Below are 18,154 nucleotides of genomic sequence, written 5' to 3' on the forward strand. Positions count from 1 at the left end.
AACTTAAGACATAGTTACACACTGGTACCGACTCCTGACGACCGGAGACACAAACCCACGCGCTGGGTTTACTGTAAAAGCAACACTGAGCGTGTATGCTGGAGGGGTTCATTACTAATTAACTTACTGCAAGGCAATAATGACCAACATGCCTCCCGGCCCATTTAACACATCCTAAAATTCTCAGTGCTAATAATGTACCATCTGTCTCAGTACTGACCAGACAATATGCTTCTCATGGGTACACTTAACAAATCACTATACTTTATTAAATCAGAAGCAACAGTGGCACATGAGGACCCACCGAGAGTTGACTGGTGGCTGTTGAATTCACACTGAACTTTGGAAATATATATATATACATTAAGAGTATGAAGATCTTTCAGAGGCTCCTCAGCCATAACTACATTTTTAAATTGTTTTTCACAGAGCATGAGTACATTAACCATCTGTGATTGAGTCAATGTGGGTATGGAACGCATATAAGACACTCATGTGTTCCAGTCTTCCATATCTCTGCTCTGTTCTCAACAAATGGCATCAAATAATGCCAGCTGTCCATACTAAATTTCTCACAATTTCGTTCACTCTAACTAATTCAAATGGCTGATAATAAGTAACTTACAACACCAGCCACACGATGGCTGGAAAAGTATTGAGTCAAAGCTTTAAAATCTTAAAGTGAGTAGAATTCATGTTGGACTTTTTAATACCGTTTCTGTATGTAAATGTGTTGACGGCATCTAATAAGGAATATTTGGCAAAAAGCTGATCTTTATATGAATAAAATTACATCATAACTGTTGAGAAGTTCTCTGTGTAGAAAGATTGAGCCTGGTGAAAGAACTCATACAGTTTAGAGCTGGGTCTCTAACTCTGTCCTACGGTCACACACCTGACTGCAATGAGCACTTTCTGGGCTTTTTTCAGGATGGCTTACACAACAAACTTTCTTGGCGTAGACAATATCTGGAGCGAGTAGATCGACATTAACAATGGCAGGAGCCAGAGTAGCATGATTCTGCACCGATATTCTCCTGAGCCGCGGCAGTTTTATAGTTGAGAGTCACCTGTAATAGCAATCCGACTTGGTCATCTGTCTTCCGACCAAACTGATTCATCTCAAGCCACCACACAGTGCAGCATGGGTGCTGTGGTGTCCAAATGTGAAAAACAGTCCTTGGGCTTTATGTACGCAGACGGCTGAAAAAAATAGTCCCAGCATGTCTGCTCTGTTGCTAATTTTGTATTTTTCATTAGGCTCCCCAAGGCAAGTGTGACGTCTGCTGTGCAACAGTACAGCATGAGTCGTGCTAAAAGAACCAAAGTCTTGAAAATTTCCATTTTTTTCAGGTGACAATTCATCCGTGAGAGAAGTAATTTCAGAAGTGAGCTCAATATTAGGAAATCTATTCTGGATATGGCGCTCCGTTCGAAAGTCCCATGAGGGAGGACAGATTATTTTGATGGGAAGCAGAGCATGATTTAAGAACACAACGCTGTCAGTGTTTGTCTTCTTACTCACTAACTAAACTGTTGGCAGCGCCATTCATCAGCTGTACGCTGCGGGTTTACACACAGAGCCTGCAGCGCCACAAGAAAAATGATCCGACAGCGCTCGCTGCTTTTGAATGATTGAAAATGTGTACCGACTTCGATAATTGTCACTGACATGTGAAACTAATAGCGGCCTTTCAGCACCTCAAGTCTAAATCATTAATAGTGCTAATAGAGTTACACTAACAGAGCAATGATAGAGAATCGGAAGGAAGAATGGATTACTCTTGTATTATGAACACAATTATGATACCAGTGATACTTCACCAGTGTTCGCTTAAATTCTGCAATTAGCTTGTAGACATTTGGTTTTGAGAGAAACCAACTGTTACGAAGCATGGCGCTCCCTTTAAAAGCACTGATTTATCGTTCAGCAAATCATTTGAAACAATGAGCATTCAGAGAGGAGGGGAGGCAGCATAAACGTCTTCCTGACCCAATCTTATCAAACTTCATCACTCGGCTGTCAAATATGAAGAAATTTCCAACTGAATTAAAATGTGAACTATAAACCAAATATATCAAGCTGATAAAACGTACCTTAACAATTCTGAAATGATCCGTTTCTTTTTGCTACGTAGAAGACTGAATGGGGCATGCTAGCTCTACCTTTTGAGAGCTGCAATGTTTGTTTTTCACGTCTTGAAAAATTAAAGTGACAATAAATTTGGCTTCATTCCAAAAGAAAAACAGTAGGAAATGAGTAAGATGTACTATTGCATCACTGACATGTTTTCGAGAGTATAAAACACACTTTTTTAGTTATATGGCTCACCATGCCACCTTTATTAGGAAGTGACATATATTAACCCTTTAAAAGTCAGTTAACATTCCATGATGCTCACGAGTCACCGTAACGTTACCAGTGATCCCCATTGTTTTAAAAGGGTAAAAGCATACCGATATATACCATTTGTGACCACGAGATGTCACTGTATGGCAACAGAAAGCTGCTACAGTAAAGCATGGCTACATTTTTTTTTCAAGCACAGCAAAATTTAAAGTAAAAAAGATCAAATGTGCTTCAAAAAAATAGAAAAAGTCATAAGAGAGCGTGCTTGCTTGTTAATATTCACAGTGTATAGTACATGTCTGTGCGTACGTGTGTGATTTCATTATTAAAGCAACCAACAGTCCCTGGCATGGAAGCTACTTTGTTTTCGGTGTTTCTGGTGTCGTCATGTAAACAGGCAAAATTTTGAAAAAGTTGTACAAGACAAACTCTTCTCAAACAAAAATGCAAAAATGATGTGTTTTCTCTTGATACTTTGTCATATGAAGGAGATCTCAAAGTGTCATTTTCTCTTCAGTCTTAATGATTAGGCAGCACAATATCAATAAAAATATGACATTTAAAAGTGGGAACCTTATAAAACAATAAAAAGTGTATTTTCAAGCACAGTGGAAATCTTTATTTTCTCAAATGGGCTGGACCTGATCAAAGGAAAAGTGGACAACATGCTCACCCCAAAGAAACTCTTTAGGCTGGGTGGTGGCTCCTGATGAATGAAATGACACGATATGGGATGAGTGAGAAGCAATCGGCTGGATTACGACGTGTGGTCATGTCTGATTATTTGACATGCAGCCCTTTCTCATCAGAATTATTTCCCTCCATTTACAATCACAAACCGTTGATTGATTGATTGGCATGCATGGCTGCCGGAGAGGTCGGACGCCTGCATCCCGGTTAGCAGCGGTATTCCTTTACACATCCTGCGACGTGTCATGCATCGTCATTTCACCCGCGCCGTGGCTGCAACGCCATCTTCTAGATACCTGCCCCGTCTTAATGAAGAGCTAAGATGCTCCTGCGCTGATGTTTCACGCTGCATGCACAGAGGAATGCACACCAGTTCGACGCCTCTCCCAGACATCACATACTCTGAAGGCCTCGGTTTACAATCCAGTGACGGTGAATGAGACGGGATTTTGAGGTCACACCAGGAGCAGGGCGCCCGGGGCCCGCTCTGGGAGGCGGTCACTGATTGGACACCTCGGGTGACACAGCTGATGATGGACAGCACAGCATGCTTGATTTAACAAGGTCGTGTTGGGAGAACTCTTGACCACAACTCCACCGCATCCAGACTGCAATCTGAAACTGATACGAGCAGCTTTCTTCAGGGAAAAAGAAAAAAAATCCACATTTCATGAGGATGTGGAGATTTCCATCATATAAAAATAAAATAAAATAGGCCTATCAATACATAAAACTACAGTTTCTTTTGTGATTTGTTTGATTAAGTGGTTTAATATATTAGGTACTATAGAAGTAAATGAGAAACAAATGAAATATGGTTCCAGTTGGTACAAAGTGTCTTGTGTAACAAAACACAAACAAAAATGATGTCAAGTGTGTGAAAAGTTTTCAAGAAACTGTTTTCAATATTTATTCTACATGGAAACTGTTAAGAAAATGTGTCGTCATTTTCAAATGAATTTTCTTTGATGATCTTTGTGACATACTGTCATTTTAAACATGTTACATATTGAATTTTTGTATTTTTTAAATTATTTTAGCTATACTTGACTTTTTGAGTGAAACATACAGATTTTCAAAATTCTTCTCACCTTTATAATTATACTTTTCATTTCAAAAGCTTACAACAGAGTCTTGCTTGCTTCTTGCATGATACACAAATCTGTGGAGAAGATTCTGGTGAAAACTGAGGGCAGGTTGGTAAAACTATCTTATACTTTTTTTTGGTTTGCAGCATCCAGACACAAAACAAATGGATTTAATACTCTTTCTTTATCCCACTGACAAAAGCAGGTGTTGCATCTTGCATTAGCAATAAGCAGTAGGAGTATCTCTGTGGTCAAGTGTTCTGTTTAGGGGCCAACAGCCTGATGGACTCTGGTTATTCTGAAGACACTCTCGCTCGTAACATCTAGAGGTGGTGAGAGGTGAACAGACGAGGGGTTACAGGTCGGACACGGAAAAGGATGAACGACACTCTTTAGGCACGATGGCACTGACGGGCCGGACCCAGATCACGATCCATCGGCGGATGGGATTAGCCCCGGGATGAAATGGCGAGGGTGGAGTTTGACAGTCGGTTGATTGGCTAATGAACCGGGGGCGGGCGGACTCCAGGCATGCGGGCAACCCGGGTCGGTGGCTCTTACCACTACAGATATCCGGACCCGTTTGGACGGCCTCCTGAGCTCAGGAGACGTGGGGCTTTCCACGTTGTTGTTTTTCTTCCGGAGGTGACCAGAGACAAGCACACAGCGTTAATGACAACCTCAGAGAAAGGAGGCTAAAACACCCTCAGTGTATCGCCACTTTTCAGGAGGAAAATAAACTCCTGCACAAAATTCGGTGCAGGACTTTTCCTGAAAGGCTTTGAAACAAAGTGAGGGAGGTTTTTTACTGAGGCTGCCTGTACGTGTGTGTGCGTGTGTGTGTGTGTGTGGGAGGTACTGGACTGTAGAGCGTGAAGGACTGTATGTGAGAGATAGCATAGGACTGTGTGTGGGTTGACAGAAAGTGTGAGCGACAGGATGTGAGCCACTGCGCGTATGTGTCCGTGTGAGGCTGTTGGTGTTGCTGGGTGTATTCGAGGACATGCCTCTCTCACCTCCAGGCCTTCGGCGTCCGGACTGGCGCAGAACAGGTTCTTCAGTGCAATGCCAGAATTATCATTTGGGCCTGCAAGAGAGACGGAAACGGAGATTTAAATCTGGTTGTGAATTCTGAATCCTGTCTGTTTGGATGAAGTCTGTTACAGTCACACCTCACTGGGGGTTTCCATCCATCATCCATCTAGAATCTGCACTGGGGTCCCGTTCACGCAACGTTATGTTGAAAATGGAAAACCATTTTGCGTGTCAACATCAGTCAGAGCCATGGAAAATACAACTTTGTGAAAACGGAGACCAAGGTGGAACTTCTTGAAAGCGCTACAACTCCATCTCCCTGGAAATGGGGATAACTCGCTGCTAACTGCTATTACTGTGTAAACGGGCATCATAATCAAGACATTGGCTTGTAAATGTGAAACATTTCTGAAAATAAAATGTAAAAAAAAAATGTGCCATTTCACTTGAATCGTCATGTAAAAGGGGCCTGAGTCAAACTGTTAAATTCCTTTGAGAACCTGATAAATGTCTTCTTTGCAAAGCGGATAGTTGTAATGTAACAAAATGCTTTTGCACAGAAGTTTCACTATTCAAACAAAGAGAAGGACACTACTGTATAACATTATTTCTTTATGTATATATGTGTTCTGTTACCCCAAAAATAATTGTTCTACCAATGTACCTCAAGACAAACACAGCAGCTATTTAAACAGCTGTTAAATGGGAAAGTGACTTCATCCGTTCAGAAAAGACAACTGCACTACATTTTATGTTGCTTTGGGCAACATAGTAAATTAAAGCTTTTTATCTTCCTGGCTAAAACTGGAGGGAATCTATACCCACAATGCCACACAGCTGTCAACAGTCTGCAGGGAGAAAATAACTCACACTTTTCGTTTAACATATGCAGCAGTAAAAAGGGTTTGATGAGTAGAAATCAGCAGCATTCTGCTTCAAGTGACCCTTCTTCATGAACAACATCATGAAGCCGTGTCGGTGAGCAAACACAAGCCTGCAGCCAGCTGGCCGCGTCTTTTCTCTTACACTGTACAGCTAAGTGCTATCTCAGCCTTTTTTTTTTCTTTCTCCCCTCTGTTTGGAGAAGTATTTCCAAGAGCAAACTTTCCCTGCGCTCAGGAGGTGACACTCAGTGTAGCTTCAGCTGTGTTTTCAGGTGCTGACAGGAGCACAACAAGAGACAAACCTGTTCAAAGCTGAGCCTGTGGTTACAAACCAAACAATGACTACAAGACAGAGTTTTTGCTGGTATAGTAAAAATATAAATAAATAAAAAGAATCAGGTCCAAAGCTCCATAAAACATTTGCACAGCAAACATATGCTTAAATTTAGGTATTTGATACGTTTCTTCTATTATTGAACCATAGAAAAAGTAAGAAGATTTCATTCAGTAAGTTTTACATGAGGGGAGAGTAATTAAGCTGAAACATGTTCCCATTCAGGGTTTAGTTTTTTATCGTGAAACAAAGTGTAACTTTCAGAACTTAACGTCTTGGATCACATCATATTATACAAGTGCACCTAAAGAAGTGTCTTGTGAAGGAATCTCCCTCTGCAAGGTTTGAATGTGACGTATCAGTCCCGATCAGATGCATGAGAACAGAGCTGTAGCTCACAGGAAGCAGCCGGCAGTGTCTGCAGAACCCCTCCAACGCCTCCATGAGGCCAACATGTGAACATCAATTCCTGACAGACCCTCAGAGTGGACTCCTGCTATTCACTCTCTCATTTAATGAACATCAACCCAAATTTCAATCAGCAGTTTGGTAAAAAACAAAAAAACAAAAAAAACAAAGAAACCTGAGAGATGAAAGAAAAGTGATGGTTTGATGAGACTGAGGAGAGAGAGGGAGAGAGAAAGTAGGCGAGAGGAAGCAAGTGAGAGAGCGAGCAAATGAGTGAGAGAGAAAGAGAGATGAAGTGAATCTCTCATTGTTATGTGAGTTTAGAGACAGAGAGGACATTCCTCTCACTCCATCTGAAACTATTAAATCTCCCTTTCCTCGTCTTGTTTCAATAGCCTCATCTATTTATCATGTCTCAACTGTGTGTGTGTGTGTGTGTGTGTGTGTGTGTGTGTGTGTCTTACTGGTGGGGAGCTCGGTGGGTCGCTCCACGACGGAGGGTCTCTTCAGAGCGGGTTTGAGGGGCTTCTGAGGTACGGTACGAGTTGGACTGAAGGAGGACTCCTCGGTCGATATCTACAGACACAGACACACACAGAGGAAGAGAGATAAGACACAGCTCTCCAAAAACTCCAAATCCTCAGAAAGCTGCTCCTCTTTCACCCATCTTTTTTTTTTGTGCCGACTCATTAGACAAATGGATGCACTTCTAGTGAGTGATGAGATGGAGGAAAATCAAAAAGCGGGAGGATGGGGGGGGGGAAGAAGACTCACAAAGAAATCACAAAAACATTAAAAAAAAAACTTTTATTGGTGCAACGCCTCATGACTTTACATGAAGCAATTTCTCTGACCTAAAAAAAACTGCCTCTTATTTGCTTGGTTCTGTTAATGAATTTGCGAAAGAGGGAGGGAAAAAAAGATCTTGTTTCAGCCATCAAAACCTCCCAGATCAAATGAGAAACTTGCAGGAAAAACACGACCGAGTGTGATTCCTGCAATGTTTGTAAAAAGCATTTATGTTCTCAATCTACTGAGCTGATATCAGCTCCTCATGTAACACAGGATTACAGTGTTTCTTTTATGACTGTGTGTTGTTACACAATGCCGTCATTTGGGAGCCATTATGGAGTATTTCCTAGATTCTCCAAAATAGGGACTTAATGTGGACTATTGCAATGAAGAATTCTTATTATTGTCTTAAAAAAGGACAAGAAAGGGAAACTAATTAATTTTAGAACCATATAAAGTCCATGAAAGACTCACAACCAAGAGACAAACTGCGACCAACAAAAACCACAGGACTGGATCAGCATTAGAGCTGCTGATAAAAAAACTGAGTGAATAAATTATGTATTCAAATGAACTTACGGCACTGTTGTTGCTTTTACAATGAAACCACACACACACAGAATTATAGTATATCCTATTAACATTAACGATCGGTCGCTGTGCCCAACTGTTGCAAAATGTTGTGAAAAATTTGTTTATCCACTGCTGGAGAGTTTCTCCACTCTACAACCATGGAGTTTCAGATTGTGAATGTCTTGTCAGCATCAGGAGATATGAATCGAAGCAGCGGTTGATAATCTGACTCAATCCAATTCGGGACCCTCATCCAGCAGCTTCTGCATGTCTTTTTGTGACGATTACAAACTAGTAGGAGGAGGAAGAGATCTCATATGTGTATGGCTAAGAATTCTCAGTTTCCGCCAATTATTGCACAAAATTTGAAAGACCGTTTGAAGCACCATAAATTTGTCATTCCATATTACAGAATCTGTACATTTACATAGGACTTTTTATTACTCTATAAATCCAAATAAAGCCTAATTCCACTCTAAAATGACCATGTAAATGCCTGAAAACTTCATTCAGAATTAAGTTTATATCTGAATGAGCTGGTTTATTTTCCTTTGGAAGCGTAATTATATGCTTATTAGGCGCATTCCAGTCGTTCTGCTCCTGCTCCGTTGTGATGATACAGTTTTCTCAGATGGTGGCTCGCAGTCTGCGTTTCGACTCATTTGGAGATGATTTACTGAACAGCAGTTTTAGAAAAATTGGATATAATGAAATGAGTGGATCGACAGGCGCTTAACAACGCGGACATTTTGTGAAGCTCTAGCGCCAAAGTTAACCGAGAAAGAAAGAAGAGAAAAAAGCTGTTTACTTCTGGTAGATGTTCGTACGTCACGGCCACACCGTCCAATCAGAATGCTTTGCAGACCCCGGCGTGGGAGATTATTTAATTATTTATTCATCCCATGTAAACACGACGCTCATCAATATAATACTGGATTACTCCATTCAGAATAAACCAATTCCAAATTAAAAACACTCATGTAACCACACTCATTGTGCCACTTCAGGTAAATGTTCACCCCAATTTTGCAGCAACATTTGTGCAAAATATGCACACTTACAATTCATTTTGATCTCATTTGGAAATCACTGTTAATTGAGGGGTTTTCTTCCCAGCTTGTCGTGCGCTTTTGCAGCCTGGTTGGATCGAGGCCAGCCATGCTGGTAACAGGCTGCGGTCGATGGCGGCGTTGACCTCTCACCTGGAAGCGGACCTCCTGACTGGCCCGGTGGCCGCCGTCCTCGCTGCCCAGGCTGGACACCACCGACAGGCGCTTCTTCTCGGCCACAGCCCGCTCCTTGATGTACTCCATCCTGCGGGGCCGACCGAGCTGCTGCGAGAGCAGCGACTGCAGCTGAGCGCGCTCGATGGAGCCCAGCAGGATCATCGACTCTGGGAGCGGAAGACACAGAAAGGAGAGGACGGGAAGAGAATAATGGAAAATCAGGGGGTGGAGGGCAGTTTTTCTGGAGGAGAGAGAATGACTAACCAGCGGGGGAGAGGAGGAAGTACAAGAAAAGATGGTGAAAGTTGTTTTTGGGGAGGGATGAGTGAGCAGACTGCAGGAGTTTCCAAACACATGTTGCAGTGCTGCAGAGCTCAGTTATATAACAAAAGCCCAGAATGCAGCAAATGTATGCGACTGTGTGTGTGTGTGTGTGTGTGTGTGTGTGTGTGTGTGTGTGTGTGTGTGTGTGTGTGTGTGTGTGTGTGTGTGTGTGTGTGTGTGTGTGTGTGTGTGTGGCAGCTTTGCTTGCTTTAAGTAATTGCCTTTGTGACAGTACGTGCTGATTATGTATTTGGTTAAATGCCGCAGCTAATTGTTCCTGCACGATTGCGTAATTGAGACGATGCTGGAATACCAAATCTGCACTTGACTGAGGCGGGAGCTGCAGCGGGACCACGGCTGTCAATCAATCACTCTAATGAGCACATCAGCAAGGTCGCTGCACTTTGTTTTCCTCTTCTAATCTGGATGAAGCGGAGGGGATACCCAGCCTGCCAGCACCAGCGATGTCCAGCAAAACGATTTCAGAGAAGTGTCAGATTTTGGGATTAGCACGCTGCATTCACACAGGATTTACAATGGTAAAAAACAGATTTTGTTGTGTCTTCTCGCTGGTGGGCGTTCAGAACATCACACTTGTGAGATTTTTTTCCCTCCCTCCACTCGCACTTCAGTTTCAGGCACACAGAATTTGGCAGACAAAAATCAGCTGTTGTGACTGACTTAACATATCAGAAGGAAGCTCAACTATGGGATGTTTAATAAAACAGTTATTTCTGTAGCTGAATTGATTTTATCCCAGATCCCAACGGGACAAGGCAAAGATACAGCATTTGTGCTGCTCAAATAGCAAATAAAGCCTCTTTACATTTCTGTGCTATACTGCTGTAATGTAAAATGAGTGCACTCTTCATATGTTAACATAAAAAAAAATATGCTGAGGACTTAAATGCAAATGTAGATTAAAAAATGGAAACAAATGAGTGCTTTTGATGCATCTCAAATCTGTCATTTCTGCTTGAAAATGTCACCCTCAAATTGCTGCTAAAAATGCACTTTAGCTGTTTAGTACTGAGACACATATAGAAGCAGTTCTGTTTACGCCGTCTGCACCCAGCAGGCCATGTTTATGATGGTGGAGATGGACCAACACAGTAATGCGTGATGTATCGTACAGGAAGGTTAGGACAGTGATTAAGCGTTGGGGTATTAGTCATGGGAGAGAGGAGGCTGGTCAGGTTGTACATCTTAAAACGTACAGCAGTATTAGCACATGACAGGAATTAGTCCATCAGTGATATTATGCTCTCTGTACAGTGTGTGAAAGAGTGTTCTGGTTCCTCACCTGCTGATTCCACCAGTGCCAGAGTCTTGAGGTGACCTGTCAGGAGCACGTTGTGCAGATCTCGGTAGCAGCAGTTGAGCGTGATGTACCGCACATCCCGCACCATGATGTCCTCCACACGGATGTTGTATTTCCTGCATAAGAGAACAGCAGAAAAAAAAAAAAAAAAAATCAAATCAGAGCAAAAATTACGAGAGCAACACACTCCTGTGTAGAATTAACAGTAATCGGCAAATGGTTCAAAAGAAGCAAGAAAATCTTAATTCTCATCAACACATTACTGTTTATGTATTATTATTAAATGCAGTTAATACATTTTAAAAACAGCTTTTCAGTGCTGCTCAAATAATGTAACAACCAGCCAATAACAACTGACTTGCAAAATATTAATCACAATATTGCTGTTTTAGGGGGGTTGTGGCAAATATATCGGCTTTATCATATTATTCCTGGCCATTATTACATTATTGGTTAATATACTCCCTAGAGGGGCCTCCTACTTATTGTCGAAGTTTAATGGCCTGACATTTGGTTCATGTTGGGATCAATGACTTGAAACAGCTTCCACCGCAAAGACAGATTGCAATCCCTAATGTTGCCTCCATTTGCCATCCATATCCATTATCCATTCAAAAGCAAACCACAAAGTCACTAAGTCACATTATTTTACCAACTAGATCACTTTATTTTTCAGTGCACAACAAAAACAACTTTATTTTAACCAGTTTCTCTTGTGCCATGAGGCTACAATGAAAAAAGCATTTCCAGCCCACCTGGGAGTTCATCCAACACTTTTGAAAAAAACCCAGATCCAAGCATATTTTTTCCCATTTTCTTATTTTTGAACACTGCCATGCATCCACATTCCTTCTTTCACCATCAAATTTTAGGGAAAAAAATATGTGTGTGGATGGAATGAGGCCCACCACAGTTTCTAGACATTGATTCCATTCAGACAAGTATGATGACGGCACACTTTTCTGTGACCGCTCAATACGATGTCGACACATCGTTCGGATGTAAGCGGTAGAACAGAACAACTGCGGGTGTGTGTGTGTGGGGGTGGGGGGGGGGGGGGGGGGGGGGGGGGGGGTTACACTGTGTGAGCAGGTCTTGCCTCAGCAGAATCATATTCTCTACCGCAGCACATAAACAATTGGACTCCTCCTCCGGCCCAGGCTTGCCAAAATCTGTGAACACAACAGCTCGATGGCTTCTGCTGCCAAGCCCCCGAGAGCAGAGCCAGGATGAGGGGTCCGGTCAAGGCTCTGTGACAACTCACTGCGCTGACTTCGCTTCAGAGTCAAAGTTGAACTGATGGCCATCTTCCTCAAGCACCATTTCAATACAATAATGCACTGAATTGATCTTGAGAGATCACTGACACCAATAAAGTGCCTGTTGATTCAATCATCTTGGTTGACCTCTCAGGAGCTGCAGTATTAACCAGGCCTAGAAACCTTCGATTCTCCAGCATGGACAGTTGAAATTGTGTATAGTGATGTATGGTTTCTTTGCTCTCTCCACAACTCCATGACCCCATAAGCAGGAAAGAGAAGGGTGGATTTTAAATCAAGCCTATGAATGTCCTCATTTGTCCAGGTACAAAACATTTAGAGCAACTGAATCAGGTCGACTGGACTTGGTCATCTGTCATTTAATTTGACCTCTTAACCAAGAAGCGTAATCAGTACAAGCTGTTTTCTTGACTAATCTACAATTTTACAATCTGGCTAGTCTTTTAATACATATTACATTTAATCAACGATGGTCATCAAGGCTACTCCCTACATTTATGTGCCGTTGCTAAGTGCTTGAGGTGTCGCTTGTTACATTCTGGTGGACTTTGCCATGTCTTTTTCTACTGGGGTATCAAGCTCCTGTCTCCTATAACACAAACTAATAGATATAGTCCTTTTGAATCTTTGCTGCCTCTCTGAGGACGTCTCTGACAGCATATTGTGTTAAAGTGACCGTCGAAGTTTGAATCCCACTGCTGACAAGTCACCACTGTAGGTCCCTGATAATGACCTCTGACCCCCCCTGAGCGCCACACGGTTTAATGAACTCACACCGATCATTAAAGTGTACTGGAATTTCAATGCACCTCAACAGTGGATTTTATGAGCCTTCAATCTGCTCAATGTTTACAGCTGTATTTCTGTTTGAGATATTGGCTTCCTCCACACAATAGAAGCAAAATGAGATGTGGTTGTAGCACCCTTAGCATTGAAAGAGGGGCAACAGCATTAATTTTTTAGTGGAAATACTTTTGACAGAGGATGTAGTTTCTTGTGTAGCAAGTTCTCACAGTAACAAGAGCAAGCTGAATGTTTCAAACCTAATTCTTGGATGTTGGGATCAAAATCAGTTAAAAAAAAAATAAAAAGAATGTAATTTTATATGCCACAGGGTCTGAAACTAAAAAGTTCCATTTTCCTCTACAAAAGAAACAAACTTTTATACATTTATTGCATAATTAGCTTTCTGAGTCGGCCCTGGTGACACAAATGCACTCCCCTTAATGTGCTCCCTTATTAAACTGCACTGCAATAAAAATGAAATATTTTAATTTCTTTAATAAACTCTGTGTTTAGTACACTTTCAGCAGCTGTTGAGAAATCATAAGTAGGTTCAGTTTATGACTCGAGGCACTGGAGATTTCATTTGCCAATAACTGCAGCTGAAATTGTACAGTTAGTGTCTATCTAATTGTAATTATACATTTTAGTTGGCAATGATCCCTCCAAATAACTGCAGTCTCATGAAAAACCGAGGTAACTGCTTAGCTATAGTAGAAAGGACGTTGTACTCTTTGCAGCACATTTGATTAGACATGAAAGTCAAACTGATCTCATTGTAAAATTGCAGCAGCCTGATATTGACGACTGAAGGTTCAAACTGCACAAAGTTGAAGAGTAGTTGTGTGAGGCCATCGGCTCCAGATGTGTTCATTTTGGAAAAGTTTTAACAACAATGTGTTGTAGAGGATGACTGCATTTTACATTGCTGTGGTTATCTTTCCCTCTATCCTGACGAGCCTGCCAACACCTCTTGTTGAAAAACATCCCCAGAGCATGATGCTGCCACTGCCGTGCTTGACTGTAGGAGTGGTATTGGCCTGGTTTCCTCCAAACATGACACATGGCATCCATGCCGATGAGTACATAATCGTACACTATTCAACAATAGAATAACTCATAAGGTTAGAATCTTCATGTTGCACTAAAATGGACCTTACAGTCAGAGAAATATTATACCTTGTTATCGAGCATTCAAAATAACACATTTGTTAGTTGTACAGTTTTATTCTTCTTCAGGTAGGTTTAATTTAAAAAAAATTTGCTAAAAGAGTTTCTGGGAAAAATTTAAAAATACTACACAATGTCAGTACTTTTAATGTCCTTGAAATGGACTCTGATTTAGTTCGTATTTTATTCTAAAGTTTAAATAACAGACCACTTGTCATAGTATGAATATAAATTTTTTTTTTCATATTTTTACTGGAACGTGCCTCATGATTGAGAAAATCTGTTTGCAAACAACAAATTTTGTAAGGTTGAATCATCAGCATAAAATATGTTTTTTAATTTGTGCAAAAAGCACAAAAAATATACAAAAGGCATGAAAATCTGCCTTTTTCTGGTAGATTTGTAGCCTTTTATAATTTGCTGGTGGATCTAAGAGAATATTGTAATGGGCGTCTCTGAACTGACTACAAATGCTGCTGACACTAATTCCTCCTGAGATATTAAAGGAGGCTATTGAAATCTGACTGTTTTCGTCTTTTCACCTAATTGAACCTCCTTCTTTCCCCTGTGTGGACGGCGTGTCTGATCAGTTTGAGTTCTCCTACGTTAATCCTGGGCTTATAGATTTTAGCCAAGGCAAACAGACTTAAAAAGGTCGGAAATCCAGCCTTCGTGGATCATTCATCTTGTCCAGAGTGGAGAGGCTTTTCACAAGTGTGGATGTTTGGTGTGTGTGTATGTGTGTGTGTGTGTGTGTGTGTGTGTGTGTGTGTGTGTGTGTGTGTGTGTGTGTGTGTGTGTGTGTGTGTGTGTGTGTGTGGTGAAGATGTGAGAGGAAGGCGCGGGAGCCAATGAAAGCAAGGCTGTAATGATCCGGAGAAAATATGATCATCTCCCACGGCCTCGCTCCCATCAGACGCACTGAGACAACAGTGGACCGTAGACAAAGCTATAATTGGCCATTATGAAATGCAAAGAAAGACAATGTGACACATAGGAAACAAATTACTTTTTAGATATATACACACACGCGCACACGCCCACACGCTCAGTCTCGTATTTCTATCCTTGTGGGGACCTTCCATTGACTCCCATTCATGTCTAGCCCCTAACCCTGACTCTTACCCTAACCCTAACCCACACCACAACAAAGCCTAACCCTAAAGAAATGTTTTTGCACTTTTACTTTTTTCAGTAACAACAACATGGTCAAGAAAACACTGTTTCTCCTACTTAGGACCGGAAAAAGGTCCCCACAAGGCACGTCGTTCCACGTTTTGCTATCCTTGTGGGGACATTTGGCCCCAACAAGGATAGAAATACGAGAACACACACACACACACACACAAACAGATCACACATGTGTTTCCACTCCAGATGTAATGCACCTTCTCTATAATCATGCCCAGTGGCTCATAAAAAAGCTTTTCCACATCTCCTCTGTGCTGCTGGAGTGGCATTTGAAATAAAGTGTGGGAACAATTACATAACATCACTTCTCTTATGGTGTGTGTGTGCGTGTGTGTGCGTGTGTGCGTGTGTGTGTGCGTGTGTGCGTGTGTGTGTGCGTGCGTTCTCGTATTTCTATCCTTGTTGGGGCCAAATGTCCCCACAAGGATAGCAAAACGTGGAACGACGTGCCTTGTGGGGACCTTTTTCCGGTCCTAAGTAGGAGAAACAGTGTTTTCTTGACCATGTTGTTGTTACTGAAAAAAGTAAAAGTTCAAAAACATTTCTTTAGGGTTAGGCTTTGTTGTGGTGTGGGTTAGGGTTAGGGTAAGGGTCAGGGTTAGGGGCTAGACATGAATGGGAGTCAATGGAAGGTCCCCACAAGGATAGAAATACGAGACTGTGCGTGTGTGTGTGTGTGTGTGTGTGTGTGTGTGTGTGTGTGTGTGTGTGTGTGTCTATATCTGGAAAAGGCGAACAGAAATAAAAGATAAGGAATCCAATTCTCTCCATATCTGTGTGGGTGTGTGAGCAAACGTACATGGCATCATATGTGCATGTTGCACGGCAGGTGTTACACAAGTGTTCCTGCATAAGTGCACAATGCGCGTGTGTGTCTGTGTGGGTGGATGGCAGTGTGGGTGTGAGATGGATAAGTTCCAGTTTGAATGAAAAACATGCTCAGATTGGAGGGGGCTGCAGTAGCTCACCCCCTGTATGCTGCAATGTAACACACGCACGCAAACACAGACACAGACACAGACACAGACACAGACACAGACACACACACACACACACACAAAGTCGTAACATCTTGAAATTTGTCACTGCGGGGAGCTGGTTTGATATATTGGACGATCGAGATCATGTGTCACGCACAGCTTCATTCTTTAATCATCTGCCCACGCACATTTCCAAACTCTGTTTATCATTACATGTAAATGATGTTCACTGAACAAAAAATTAAATGCAACTCTGCTGTCTAATCAGCCTCTTGGTCTGCCACACCTAACAGGTGGATGGATTGTCTCCGCAAAGGGGAAGAGCTCACTGACACAGATTTAGACAAATTTGCAAACATTTGAGAGAATACATAGAAACAGTTTTAGATCTTTGAGTTCAGCTCATGGAAAAAAAGAGCGAAAAATTTGTATTTTTGTTCAGTTTATTTGTACAGTGGTTGTAGTGATTGATGATCCTCTCAGCCACATTTTATGCAAATGTGAATGTCGAGAAGCAGAACACACAAACACACAAACACACACACACACACACACACACACACACAAAATGTGTGCATGTGGTACACATAAATGGGACATCTGGAGTGCATTATTTCCCCTTCAGCAGTCTAAACTAAATCAAACAGTGGCTCGATATACAGCACGGACATCTAAAAATATCATGAAACTTGCCTTTGACTCTATTATAATTTGGTGTTTAGACACAATTTTGTGATAGACAGAACTTAAACAAGGTAGTCTGTACTGTTAAAACACTTTATAATCTATTTTTGTGGTTAAGACTGGGTCAAGGGGATTAACGAGGACGTTCCATTGTATTCCGATGACTGAGTGCAAGAAAATTTTAATACCTGACCAATAATAACTGTGCCGAGTATAAACAGGTGTCAAACTCAATGTATTAATGATTCATACTATGCAAGATTTCCTTTAGTTTTAGTGCAAAAATGATATAAATACACAAGTGGAAAATAATTCATATTCAAGAAAAAAAAAAGATAAAAATACTGATATCAACATAGCTAATGTAGTATTACTTTATAGCTTGCCAGAGTTAAAACTCAAACAAACATGTTCTTTGTTATTTCGACACTCTGTAAAGTCAACCGTCCTTTGGCTACTTTGGTTTTTCCTCCCACAGTCCAAAAACATGTATGTGAGGTTAATTTATAGCCCTAATACGTCTCTCGGTGGGGATGCCGGAGTGTGTGGTTGTCTTTCTTTCTGTGGTTGCCCTGTGATGGACTGGTGATTTGTCCAAGATATATTTAGGTCCTCTTGGACACTTGTTTGATACCCCAGAAATAGAAAGTGTTCACCAAAATGGTATCACCAGAACACCCACGTTGCACATATAAACACACGCAGAAAATTCAGAAGAGAGAACAGATTAAAGCAGTTGAGAAAAAACAAAAAACAAAAACAAAAACGTAACAGGTAAAACAGTAAAAAGGAAAAGAAAGAATGATAAACACAGATCACTGAAAACGGCCACATGGGTGGGTTCAAATTATTACCCTGTAGGCCTAATTTGTGAATGATGCCCCCAAACTATATTCTTCACCAAATAATGTGGCCAACCTCCACAAAAAAAGGCTTGTAGTGTGTTTTCTTGGAGCTCTGATGACACAGAGCAGCTGGTGATCCCATTCACTATTGTGTTCTCCCAATGCACTATTAATGAGTCTGAAGGCAATTAAAAAC

General features: G+C 41.4%; 1 protein-coding gene across 6 annotated transcripts in view; it reads right to left on the reverse strand.

Moving 5' to 3' along the window:
* Nucleotides 1–18,154, reverse strand: part of clcn2c (chloride channel 2c) — a 176,704-nt gene that overhangs the window by 23,989 nt on the left and 134,561 nt on the right. For 4 of the 6 annotated variants that reach the window (XM_030109097.1, XM_030109095.1, XM_030109094.1 and 1 more), the window contains 5 exons: nucleotides 11,008–11,141; nucleotides 9,357–9,547; nucleotides 7,254–7,365; nucleotides 5,145–5,215; nucleotides 4,690–4,764 (listed from right to left, as the gene is read on the reverse strand). In XM_030109097.1, coding sequence (XP_029964957.1) covers nucleotides 4,690–4,764; nucleotides 5,145–5,215; nucleotides 7,254–7,365; nucleotides 9,357–9,547; nucleotides 11,008–11,141 — 583 coding nt within the window. Of the gene's footprint in view, nucleotides 1–3,023; nucleotides 3,057–4,689; nucleotides 4,765–5,144; nucleotides 5,216–7,253; nucleotides 7,366–9,356; nucleotides 9,548–11,007; nucleotides 11,142–18,154 lie in introns of all 6 variants that reach the window. The other 2 variants (XM_030109091.1, XM_030109096.1) reach the window with 2 other exon arrangements.

The sequence above is a fragment of the Salarias fasciatus genome, chromosome 14 (assembly GCF_902148845.1).
Source record: "Salarias fasciatus chromosome 14, fSalaFa1.1, whole genome shotgun sequence".
NCBI lineage: Eukaryota > Metazoa > Chordata > Actinopteri > Blenniiformes > Blenniidae > Salarias > Salarias fasciatus.